General features: G+C 46.5%; 1 protein-coding gene across 2 annotated transcripts in view; it reads left to right on the top strand.

The window, feature by feature from the left end:
• The first annotated feature begins 2935 nt into the window (after nucleotides 1-2935).
• PLA2G7 (phospholipase A2 group VII) overlaps nucleotides 2936-13303 on the top strand; it is a 357931-nt gene continuing 347563 nt past the window's right edge. The window contains exon 1 of one of the 2 annotated variants that reach the window (XM_085610561.1): nucleotides 2936-3200. Coding sequence is in view for 1 of the 2 variants with exons in the window: in XM_085610558.1 (XP_085466684.1) it covers nucleotides 3366-3487 (122 nt within the window). In the remaining variant the exon portion in view is untranslated. Of the gene's footprint in view, nucleotides 3201-3255; nucleotides 3488-13303 lie in introns of those variants that run through there. The other variant, XM_085610558.1, reaches the window with a different exon arrangement.

Below are 13303 nucleotides of genomic sequence, written 5' to 3'. Positions count from 1 at the left end.
GGCCGTCCAGACATCTCGGACAGTACCTTCATTGGAGTTACCTGACAGAATGTCATAACTGTCCAGACAACTGTGCAATAAAGCCTTCCTAAGACTTAAGAGCCTGGTACTGCGTCTCTGTCGCCCCGAACCCACTACAGGAAGCCTTGCAGAGCTTAGGTAGGGTGGACTTATTTGATACCCCGGAGAACATAGTCAAAACTATTCACAAGTGGATAAGAGACAATTTTATGAGGCTAAGGATCTCTGCCAGAGAAGAAGCTGCCCTTATGATGCCTTAGGTGCTTAGTTACATTTTGCTGAAATCAGTACAAACAAGGAATCCCTACCTTTCATTGGTTAAAAGTAACTATGACCCCTTCTTACTCACTAGATTTAGGCTGGATCTATTGCACTATTTGTTGGCTTTTCCCAGGAGCATAGAATATGTTTACACCCTTGATGTCTGCGGCTGCGACAATGTGTCTCCGCAGGACACTTTGCATTACGTAATGTTCAGTAAATGTAATGCTGTACCAAGGAAGGCATATTTAACTCCTTTGTTTAACGTGCAAAATGTACTCAAGCGTGGCCAGCCCTTTTGTTTTTACAAATGTTATCTGTAGACATTATTTTTAACTTATCCTGTTTTTTAAAAGATGCTATAAGACTGAGAAACAGCATGGATCTATGAATTTCTGTGGCTAGATTTTAACTGAGGTCTTATGATGATTGTCATGTTTTTAACGCTTGTATTTATTCAATTTTAATGTATTTTTATTGTGGATTCTGTTTCTTATCTATACTGTGTTGCTTTTATGGTTTGTACAAACACCGAATAAAGCTTGTTGATGAGGATGCCTTTATTCAAAAACTTTGATCTAGAATGTTCCCTTATGTAATGAACTTTGTCAAGACAGTATAACCTCGAAAATTCACTCTTTTTTCTATGTGTGACACATAAAAGCACTATTTGGCCAAGAGGGTACCTGGATGTCAATCAGAGGGTAATGGCGTAACAGTAGTCCCCGATGCCCCTGTGGTGTGGGGGGCCCTGAACTCCAGCAAGCCTCCAGCTAGTAGCCTATTTTGTTCTGCGCTGACGAAATAGGCTACTAGCCGGGGTAGGATCCTTGACAAAAGTGTGACTGCAGGGCGTCCCTTCCCGCTGCCGAGTTATAAGACACCCGATGTGAAACACCACTGGGACAACTTGCGGGTAAGTATTATCACTGCCCCAGCATACATAATTTGGCATGCCTAAATAGCCACGTATTAAGGATACCATTAACCCAGGGAGGTCTTGTTATATTACCCTGATGATAGCCCCGGACCTATATAGGCCTTAGAGTAGGGCTGAAACATGTTGGTATAACACACAGTCATAGGACCATAAAAGTCCTCAATACACACAAGATATTGTTTTTAATTTTCCCCATCTTCTCCGCTAATAAAGGGATACTTGGAGAAGCTGAAGGATTTTTTTTTTTTTTTTTTTTAAAAACCTTTATTTTAGATCAGTGACACAGCTATTCAGCCGACAACCCGGAGGTACGGCAGCTTTAGAGATTCAACACGTGCTTGCGTCCACATATCAATGACAGGAGAGCCAAAGGTTCTATTTTGCCTAAACATAAATACAACCCTAAACACAAGCAAGGCGAAAGGTACTGTAAACACCAAGAGAGGTTCCCATCAGGGGGGACGAGTCCCATCACGTCCAACAGGCACAGGTCTATAGTAAGGGAAAGGAGGGAAAGGCAGAGCCTCTAGAAACAATCACATATCAGCGGGAAAGCCAAAGGCTGAAGGATTTTTAATCTCTAGTTAAGCCCCCTGGTCACTCTTCTGGTAAGTGCTCCCTGGAAGATGGCCGAGCCCACCCTGACCTTTAGGAGCCAGGGTGAACCCAATGATGAAACATGACACTATTAGAGTGTGTGAGGGTTATGTATAAAAAAAGGGATTTTTTTCCTTGCCCGCACTGGTTGTGCAGAGCTATGGTGGCCACTCTGGGTGACCACCCCCTACCTCCCCTTTTTCCCTCTCTTCCTCTGTTCTTCTAATGACCACACCCCTGGTATTAGGTGGAATACTCGTAAGTTAAATACAGATACACTAGAGAGGACGTATCCCCCATCAGTGGCGTAACGAAAATTAAGGGGGCCCCCCTGCAAGGTAAGTGGACTCTTTGGACTCTATCAAGAGCTCTCCGGCTGAAGTGCTGTGCTGAGGGGGCCTCCTGGAGCGTGCCCCCTCCTGCACCACAGGGGCTGCGGGGGGCCTGCCTGTGTTACGCCCTTGTCCTCCATACTCCCTTGAATTGTGAAGGGAGCTCTCAACCCTCTGGATTTGAAAAGGTTGCCCCTGATCAGATCTGAATTATAAAGTGTGTGTACTGTCATCTGCAGCACTGGCTGGGGGGAATGGGTGGTGCAAGCTGCAGAGGCAGCATGACGACAGCCCTGGAACTTATTGTTTTACAAATTAAGCACTGAGTCAGAGGCTGGTTCCATGGGTGACCAGAGGGTTTCGGGGAGTGTTTCATGGCAGGTATGCGCATGTTTGCATCATGTCCATTGTGAATCCCCCCAGGCATCGGTTGCCTTAACCGGAATTACCCGCTCCCTGGAAAATTCCTGGTTAGCTCGGTTTTCACACTTGACAGAGTTTCTGAATTGTTATTCAGATATGAGATAGAAGTCGATTCGTACAATTGATTCTCAAAAGTTCATCACTCTGGTAACAAACAGACTATCGTATTTCAACTTCCTTAATATCATTAAAAAAACAAGGAAAAACGCACATTGCAGCTTGTTCTACCGGTGAAAACCACTACAATTCGCTGCTGCCTGTCATTTCCGGCATGGTGGAAAATCACCTTGTCCCAACTTGTGAGGTGTTTGGCAGCAGCCACTGAATCACTAAGTCAGCCTGACGTAGTCTGACGCCGAGCAGCGAGTACAAGAACTGTACTAGAGGAAAGGTTTGAAAGGCAAAGGTCACCACACCTACTTACTTTCAGCAAGCAAATTGAACAAAAGTTATGCAATGAAAGGGGAAAAAAAGGCAAGCCCTTTGACTGGATGCTTGGCAATCAGCCCATGCCTTCTGCTGTCGGGGAAGCGTTTTCACGCAGCCGGTCTGTCAGAGCTGTACAGTACTCATAGTCTGAAAGCGCCCCTTCCAGAACAGCGATAATTGACCCGGCCGAGCAGACGGTAAGAGAGACTCCTGCCTGGAAGTACCATTTGAGAGCCTGGGGAGGGGGAGCAGGAGGATGGGCGCGACGATGCCATCGAGATTCGATTTGAAGGCTGTAACCGGGGACTGCAGGGACGGATTTGCATTCTAGGACACTGGATCATGTGTTTGGCACAACATGTATGGCCAGGGATTACCGAAGGGGAAGGGGGTTCGTAGGTCGTGGGTCGCGTTTCATCTGCTCTGCCATGGCTGTGCCTGGGCTGGCAAGGAGAAGCGTTGGCGCTGTCTGTGCTGTCACAATGTAAGTGTCCTTAAAGGGAGGAGGGGGGAGGGGGTGGTCTTGCTGCCCCGGATGATGTGGTAACGCTATAGAAAGAGCGGCGCGTTGTTCCTCCCGGGCAGAGGGTTGTGTTATTGAAAATTATTATTTGTATATCCTATTGTTAGCATTAATATAGCGCTTTCTATTCCTGACGACGCGCTGAAGCGCTTCGTGGATGGGTAGCAGGCAACTCATTGGGATGTGTCTACAGCAGATCTGACAGGCTGGGTATGGTGCACTGTGTCATACTTGCTAACTCCACTGATGTAGGTAGACAGTAGGCTAATTTACTAATGCTTTTTTGGGTAATACTCGGTATTTAGTCGAGTTAGGCCACTGCTTATCCTAGCCCCAGGGGTAGGTTACAAGTTACCAACAGGCCTTCAGTGGTGTAGTAGCTTTAACTGGGTTACCACGCATTTCGAGCCGTCAGAAATATCGTGGTCCAGTCCCGAGTCTTTACTTAACAGCATAAGACATTATGGGAATAGTAGACCTGTTATTCAGTTGAGCCACTTGAACTAACACCCCCTGAAAAAGTAATTTGCAAAATAAAAAGTCCAGCACTGGAGCATGGCACCCTCCGTGGCACAGAGTTCTCTGGTAAACTTGAGCGGCTGCTGCAGTTACTGATTGATACAACGCATTGGCATGTGTGTTGATGCGGAGATTTATTTATTTATTTATTTAATGCGTTTTTATATAGCACAGACTTTACCCGAAGGTGGCAGAGCGCTTCACAATAGGAACAGTAATGATACATGAGGAGAAAATTACAAGTGAGCATGTTACAAAATAAAACGTTACGTTACATGAGGCAATAGTGACAATTGTGCAAGTATCAAGAGCAAGCAAAATACAAGAGGTAGCAAACGATACGTTACAAAAGGAAAAAGTGACGTGTGCAGGTTACAAGAGCATACAAAGTACACGTAGAGGTAAAAAATTGCAATAAATTGCAGACACTCAAAACACTAAAACAAAGGTTACGTTACATGAGGCAGTGGTGGCCGTTGTGCATGTATCACAAGCAAAAAAAATACAAGAGGTAGCAAACGCTACGTTACAAAAGGAAAGGTGACATATGTGCATGTTACAAAAGAGTACAACGTACAAGTAGAGGTATAATACTGCACTAAATGTCAGACACTCAAAACACAAAAACACACTGGGAAGGCACTTTTATAGGCATGGAGAACAGAATTTCCTATAATGGAAGGACTTCCTTCAGAAAATAGAGGGCGTGAATTAAATTTGGAAGTGTCTTTGAAGGAGGAGAGCTTTGAGGTCAGTTTTGAAGGCCTGAGAAGAGGTGGTGGTCCGGAGCTGAGGCGGAAGTGAGTTCCAGATTCTCAACGCGTTGCCTGAAAAGGATTGGGACATCGATCTTGCCTTCTTGAAAGTGGGAGGTTCAAGCAATACATTTTCTGCATTACGTGATGGTCTGGAGCCTCCAGAGAGTTTCAGTTTATTCGCCAGGTAGCGAGGGGAGGTGGAGTGCAAGGCTTTGTGGGTGATACAGGCAGTCTTGTAGATAGATCTTGCCTCTATGGGAAGCCAACGGAGGGTGGATAAAATGGGTGTGATGTGGTCGCTTCTTTTGGCCCCATATATGAAACGAGCTGCTGAATGGAGAACAGACTTCAGGGGGGACAGGTGGGATTTGGGGAGGCCAGTAAGAAGAGAATTGCAGTAGTCCAATCTGGAGAGAACCAGCGATTGGACCAGGGTTTTAAGGTCGTGCTCCGGGAATAAGCGACGAATCCCCCAAAGAAGGCGCAGTTGGTATCGAGCAGACTTTGCAATGGAATCGATGTGGGAGAGTAGATTGAGTTTTTTGTCGAGTATGACACCAAGGGATTTTGCGCTCTCGACAATGATGGGTTTATTGTTCAGTGGATTAATCCGATCCATCCATGATTTCACTGGGGGAGGAGAAAGTGAGGAGGAGAGGAGGAGGAATTCAGTTTTGGAGGGATGGAGATGTGTTTGGTGAGATCAAGACAGGGCACCGTATTCAAAGATCACACATTTTTTAATGTCCTTTATTTTTCATGATGTAATTTGGGTTACAAGTCACACAGTCGTTTCCTCTGATCTTGGTCTCATGTTTTGTGATTCCTTGTAATGTCATTACCGGGTCAAAGGTCATGCAACATTTCCTGGTGACACCATACACTTATGTGTGGTTTTGAAACTGGAAAAATCCTACCTTTTTTGGTCACAAAATGTTCGTTAAAAATATTCTGTCTGTCGGTCTGTGTTTGAAAAATGGTAGTTGGAGTTAATCCCGGCACATACTGTGCTGTGTGCGCATTTTGTACTTTGGCACATAGCTGAGGGGGGAGAAGTGCGTGGATCAGACGACACGTGGCACCATATAGGTTGTCTGCTCCTCAAAGTAATACAAAATAAAAAACGCAGCGCTTACTGCTTCCCCCAGTATCGATGGTGTACACAGGAAATGTGTTATTCTTGGAAAACTTAGAGACAATTTGTTTCTGGGCACACGTGAAATGCCTCGTGTACACCCAGTTATTTATCCACATAAACAAGACAAGCATTGGCATAGCCAATAGGTCTCGCCTTTGGGACCTTATAAGGGTTTAGCCATGCAACAGTTGCATAACTATTCACTTATAAGGTCCCAAAAGCGAGACCTATTGGCTATGCCAATGCTTGTTTTAACTGCTGCAATCTATTGAAGCCTCACGGAGACCATCAAAGCGGCCATGCGACCGCAAAAGTGATCGCGATCAAACATCAAAGTGGCCGCGAAAGTGAAAGTAATAGCGGTAACGCGCGACGCGCGCGCCCGCGCACATGCACTGTAGGTCTAGGCTGGCTTGGTAGCACTTTTTGGAGCCCTCACAAAATGTCTCGCCAGACCAGCGCATGCGTTGGGTCAGGCGAGACCTAAAAAACTATTCATCTGTGTATAGGGAAAGTAGTAGTGATGCTGGGCTTAAGGGCCAGTATCGTGTAAGGTTACTAATGGAGTCTACGTCATCGGAACACATTCCATTCACCCAGTTTCTTTCTTAAGATGTCAGATCTTTTTATTCGATTTTGTGTGGAAGAGAGATAAAAAGCCCCAGCAATTATACGAAATACAGTATTAGTCAGATATACCTTTCCGTGATGTCACGTAACATAAGGCAGAAGACAAGTAGGAGAGGGATGAGGCTTTCAGCCAATCAGACTTGTGACAAATGCAGACAAGCCAATAATACATCACGTGTCCTTATCTTTTCTTGATGTGGCTTAACAGCTAGAGCGGCCGACTTTGAAGCTGGGGAAGCAGGTTCAGTCTGGTGGGAGACTCAAGCATCCTGTGATACTGAGCAAAATCACTTAATCTCCCTGTGCCCAAAAATGAATGTGTCTGTCTGTAACGCAACTGGTGCTCATGTAAAGCGCACTGATACCTTCGGGTCGAGTTCCTGCTATATAAAACTGCAAAAAAAAAAGTTCAATGGAATCGAACTCCTCAGCTTCCTTTCACAATTTTGCTGTCAAACGTGTCAGTCTAATTAGTTCAGCCTGCTGTGTACCAAGACCACAACTCCCACAATGCTCCGGACAATTAACCAAAAGTCTGAAACTGAAAACAAGGTGACATGTATTCATCGGGTAAGCCTATAAATACGATGTGTGCATCTGGATATGTGTATCCCTTCACACACAGTGTTGGAACGGAAATGTACTCTGGATGGTTAAAGACGTGTTACCCCTGCCCTGAGTGCCCAACTCTACTATTGTCTGGATCCCTAATGCTGATTTTTGTTGTCACGGGTGAATATGGCTCATGCGTGTGCGCCATGACATAGGCCTATCTCAGAGATTGAGGTCTTGTTGGACCGGAAAGGGTGCCCATAGCTCTGCCCTCATAGTGGTGGAAGGCTACCGCCTTCACCAGGAGTTATTGCAATCACCACAGGAGCCAGCCATATACCTAGGGAGGATAGGGTAGCCAATAGTTATACAGCAACACATATCCACCTAGGATTCATTTAACCTAATACTGTTTGACTGTCAATAAGTACAAATACAAGCAAATAAATGGCAATAACAACCTGTATCCAGTACAAAGGTCTTTTATATACACAAACAGTTAAGAATTCCAAATGAAATATAATCTACACAGTTGACACTAAGGGGCATAAAGCACGTCCTATGACCAAGCTGGTCCACTAGGAGCTAACAGGATATTTTCAGCCCTTGAATGGACTCTTGCATTGTCTATTGCCTATTTTATGATCACCTTTTGTATTTTCTCACCTCTGCACTCACTTGCACTGTGATCACTTTATTGTGTTTATTATAGTTGGAAAAGGTGTCCACTGGGCGAGTACCACGGAGCTTGCAGCGTGCTTCCGCAGTAGCCGAAGCCTCATTCTTGGAATTTTAAACTTCCGTGTGTTGTATTTTGTTTGCTTTATTGTCTTTTCCCGGTTTTAATTGTTCTTACCCACCTCCTGGCCTATACTTGCACTGTAAAATTTAACAAACTCACCGCTATTTTGCGGGTCCGGGCTCACGGGGCTGCTTCGTTTCTATGAGCGCCATCTTGGAGCGGGAAGGGACGCTCTAGCCACCATTCCCGAGCGCTCTAGTGCTCGATTGGGGGTTTAGCCTATATTAGACGCTCTTTCCTAGCGCAGCGGTGACGCGCAGCGGAAGCGCCTTCTCTGCGCCTGAGTCGCGCCAGAGTCCTGCCCGTCTGCGCTCGTCAGCGCTAAGGCAGGGCTAGGACAGGACTCTCTGGAGGTTGACTATGCTTGCGGCCAATTACCTACTTAGCTTTCGGAAGAGGTTGGGTGGATGTGCGCATGGGGCCCTTGATCCTCTCTCCGGCCCTGTTCAGTGTTCTCGGTGTAGGTTTGAGCTCCCATTGTCTCTGCCTATTAGGGCCCTACAGCCCCCACCAAGTGTTTTCAATGTAGTAGACCGCTCTGCGGTCTCTCACCGGCAAAGTACATTTAAAATATTCCATCTGAACGTGAGATCGTTGGTCTGCCATTATTTAGATGTTTTTACTCTACTTACAGATGAAAGACCGGATATATTTTTCTTAACGGAAACCTGGCTACATGACAACGCCACGGCGGCGATAAATCTTGCTCTACCTATGGATTAGACTATGTATACCTTACATCGTAACTCGAGAGGTGGCGGGATTGCGGCCGTAGTTAAGACATGTTATCCTTGTTCATGGAATGCCATAGGTATAGCGGGTTGCGAAAGTGCTCACTTTGCACAGTTTACCTTCTCCGGTCTGGTTATCTACAGACCCCCCGGCCCTGATGCTGCCTTTCGAACTGCTCTTCCAGAGGTGGTCTCTTCTCTAGCCCTCAGATCAGCAAACTTTAGTATAATAGGTGATCTTAATCTCCACATGGATGCCCCTCAATCCTCTGTGGTGAGTAGTTTTCTTGCAGATCTTGAGGCGCTACGATTATATCAGCACATTAATTGTCAGACCCATGTAGGGGGTCACATTCTGGACCCCTTTCTGACGAATCTGTATAATGTGAGTGTATCGCCGTCTAAACCTATGGTGTGGACAGACCACTATCTGGTCGAAGTCTGGATTACTTCGACTGTCTCTCCTTTTAAAAGTACTATACCCGTCGTTTTTAAACGCCCTTGGAGGAATATGAATCTGGAAGATTTCCACCACCTTTTGCTACAACATCTTCCAGAACTCCCTACAGACGTCGCCTCCGGGTATGACCACTTTTGCGAGTGGTTGACCCAAGCATTAGACACTTTAATACCAGCGGGTTGGAGTAAGATCCGGCCGGGCCACTCAAGCCCATGGTATGACGACTCCCTTAGGCTCCTCAAGGTCGCCTGTAAGAGGGCAGAATGAGCTTGGCGCAAGGCTTATGATCCCATTCTTAAACAGGGATATCAGGCCAGCATTAAGCTGTATCACCGAGCTATCTGTAAAGCACGGGCCTCATTTTATTCCTTAGAATTTAAGAACAGTTCTAACCCTACTAAACTAATCTTTAAGGTTTTTAAAGATCTGACCAATAAGAAAGTCGCAGTGATGGGGAATGGCTCTTTGGCCCACTGTGAAGAGTTAGCATCTTTTTTTGTGGAGAAAGTGGACGCGATCTATAGGTCTTTTCCTCCTCTTACTACATCTAATAACAACATAGGATCTATGCATGTCATTTCCAGTCCATTGTCAGTGATTCCTGTGCCATCCCAGGAAGAGTTTGAATCCTTAGTTGTGAAAGTCAAATCGGGCTCTCCGGCGGACCCTCTGAGACCTGCACAATTTAGGGAATCCGCCGAGATCTGTTTCCCGTCTCTTTATAATTTCATCAGGTTATCTTTCACATCTGGGACGGTACCCATAAAATGGAAGCAAGCCACGGTTATGCCGATATTAAAAAAGCCTACTCTAGATCCAACAAAACCAGAACATTATCGGCCCATTTCTCTGCTTCCATGGATCTCTAAGATCGCTGAGGCTCACGCTAATAATATTTTATCTGGTCACCTTCTAAATACAGGCATTCTTGATCCCTCCCAGAATGGCTTTCGTGCTGGCCATAGCACAGAGACAGCTCTGTTGGCTATGGTTGAGCACCTGCGGAGGATGTTAGACTCTGGACAGACAGCGGCACTGATCCTTTTGGATCTCAGTGCCGCCTTCGACACTGTCTCCCACCCGATTTTGCTTCAAAGGTTAAGAGAAGCCGGAGTGGAGGGTGCAGCTCTAGACTGGTTTTGCTCATTTTTGGCTGAGCGCACTTTTAAAGTGTTTACACCTCCCTATGAGTCTACTCCTCGCCACATCTCCCAAGGAGTCCCGCAGGGTTCGGCACTTAGTCCGACCCTGTTTAATTTGTATGTGCAACCGCTGACTGTGGTCGCCAATAAATGGGGCCTAACTATGGTGTCCTACGCCGATGACACCCAGCTAGCGGTTGCTCTAAACGGGAACACTGTGTTGGATGCCTCCTATTTTCAGAGGGCCCTCAAGGAGGTGGCAAGCTGGATGACGGATAACCGCCTCCAACTCAATGCCACTAAGACTGAAGTCTTAGTCTTGGGCAAAGAGGCTCATCTTTGGGGAGGCGACTGGTGGTCATCAGAGCTTGGCCAAGCCCCTATCCCGGTGACACAGGTAAAGAACCTCGGGGTCTGGCTTGATGCCAATCTATCATTTACCCCTCATACAAAAAAGGTGGCTGGTACCTGCTTTGGTGCCCTTCAAAGTCTTAGGCCCATCTTCAAATTTTTCGATGCCTCCGCTAGGCAACTCATAGTCCAAGCTATGATTCTTTCCAGATTGGATTACGCCAGTGCACTTCTATTGGGCACCAACCAAGCAGAGCTTACACGCCTTCAGCGTGTGCAAAATGCGGCTGCCAGAATGTTGGTCGGTTTGCCCAAATTCTGCTCAGCTAGGCGTTCCATTCTGGACCTTCATTGGTTACCTGTCGGGCAGAGGATAAAGTTCAAAGCCTTGTGCCTGGTTTTTAAAATCCTAAAGTTTGCCTCTCCTCCCATTTTAGCTCAGACCATCTCCTACTATACCCCTGCAAGAGCATTACGATCAATGGGTCAATTTCTGGCTAATGTCCCTCGTTTCAAAAAAGCCAGGATGGGCGGCCGTTCATTTGGTGTTTTGGCAGCAAGCCTTTGGAACACACTGCCTGTTAGTATTCGTTCTATTCCTGATTTGCTGCCGTTCAGAAAGGCTGTGAAAACATTTTTGTTTCCTCTGGCTTAATGGTTTTTGCGGCTGGTTACCACGCGTCTTGTGTTATGTCACCTGATCCTTTATAGCGCCGGGACGCCACTTGGCTGCGGCATCTGTGCGCTTTACAAATATAAATAACATAACATAACATAACATAGATCCTTTGTGTACATAATGTGCAATTTGGCCCCATGTACTGGATACAGATTGTTACTGCCCTTTATTTACGTGTGATTGTACTTATTCACAGCAAACACTCATAGCATCTATTAGGTTAAATGAATCCTAAAGGGATAGTTGTTGCTTTATAACTATTCACCAGGAGTTAAGCTGCATAAGCAGGGTGGTTGCATACCGTGTAGTGATCAGTAGTAGTGAACAGGTCCTTTTTTTACCCTGCGTCCTTGGGAGGAGAACTACCAGTTCACCCACCTTTTTAAAGTTCAGCTGAAAACTCACCCTTGTCTGACATCTGGTAGATGTGGAGTGCTGCGCATTGCAGGCGTAGTGAGCCTGGGAAGGGTACAGGTCAGAGAAGGAACAGTGCTGTGTATTACATGTGGGATTAGTGCATGTGCTGAGTGTATCTATGCCTGTGAGGAGTGCACAACATTAAAGATGTAGTGCGGTGGAGTGCGTTCTCAATTAAATGAATGCATGGAGGTGACAGTACTGGACAGTAACTGTGCTGTGAATGTACACTGAGTGAGTGAGCCTGAATTGGTTCATTATATGGAGTAACCTGCTTTCCATTTTGGAAAGCCCAGCCCTGCCTGGCGAATACACGAGGAGGAGAAAAATCCCCCCCAGACAGATTTGAGAATTGTTGCATTCCTGTGAGTTGGGTGGGACACACTGGTGGAAGGGAGGAAGGGACCCTTCCTTTACACTTCAAAAGGTTGCTCTTTCATTCAGTGATAGATCACAAGGAAGGGGCCTGGTACAATTCAGGGAAGGAGATGGGGCGGAAAAGGAAATCATAAAGGGTAGGGATGGGAGCCTGAGATTAACCTTTTGATGCATATATCACTGTGGCTGATGTTCAGGTGTCAACTCAGGTCACTCCCATGAATTGTGTTGCAATTCAATCAGCTTTGGAGTCATGCCTTCTGAGACAGACATCCTTTCATGAGAAAAGAAGAAAAAGAGAAGTGTCCACCTCAAAAGAAGCAGAGCCCGTAACATAAAACTTCAAAGTATCAATCTCTAAATTACATTTTGGTGTCAGGAAATGGACAATAAGAAGGGTAGGTTGAGACCCCAAATGTTATCATCATCTGCCAAGCAGCCAGGCAGGCTGTGTGAGAAGGGGAAGCTCTGCAAGACTTCTGCCTGTGACCACGACTGGGGGCCAAGGCCTTCTAGTCTCCCTGCTAAGCGAGGGGACCAGCACCAATGCCTGCCTGCTTGGTAAGACCAGTGGGCCCTGTCAGGAAGAGGAGGGAGGCTGGGGGGAGTGAGTTCCAGTGGGGAGCCCTATTGAGAGGACCCTCTGAGTGGGATGTGAACCAGATCGGATGTGCACTGATCTGGTCGTTGCCTGTGTGCCAGAGTGGTTCATAGACCCCCACATGCTAGGAGTGGGCCGCCATGAACTAAGCCATATAAAGAGCCCCAAACGAAAGTGGCCGGCCCACACCGCCTCGTCACAGTGACCCCATATGCCAGAGGGAGCCACAGTTAAACTTATTTGGGACAGGAGCGTAACTCTTGTGCTTTCTGAGATCGGGAACGCCGTAAGCCAGGAGGGGCGGCCGTAGTGAGGGCAATTGCACCAGAGGAGTCAGCTCCCGACTGTTGATAGCCAGGGGTCTGCTGGTACCACCGCAGTCAAGAATGTGGGTCGTTGCCCGGACAGGAAGAAGATTGCTGTCACTGGCAGGTGAACAGTGAACTAACCCTGATGGATTCTTCAAGACTGCAAGGATGCAGCCAAGTATAATACACCCTTGTGGGAACTCCAGTCAGGAGCTGATGGATTGAATTCTCCCCCCCCCCACTTTTAGGGGTAAGTGGCCTTACCTTGGTCCCACTGAGCGGAAGCAAATTTAATAGCTGGAAGGACCTAA

The sequence above is a fragment of the Triturus cristatus genome, chromosome 6 (genome assembly GCF_964204655.1).
Source record: "Triturus cristatus chromosome 6, aTriCri1.1, whole genome shotgun sequence".
Classification (NCBI taxonomy): Eukaryota; Metazoa; Chordata; class Amphibia; order Caudata; family Salamandridae; genus Triturus; species Triturus cristatus.
This window is presented reverse-complemented; position numbering and strand designations above follow the sequence as displayed.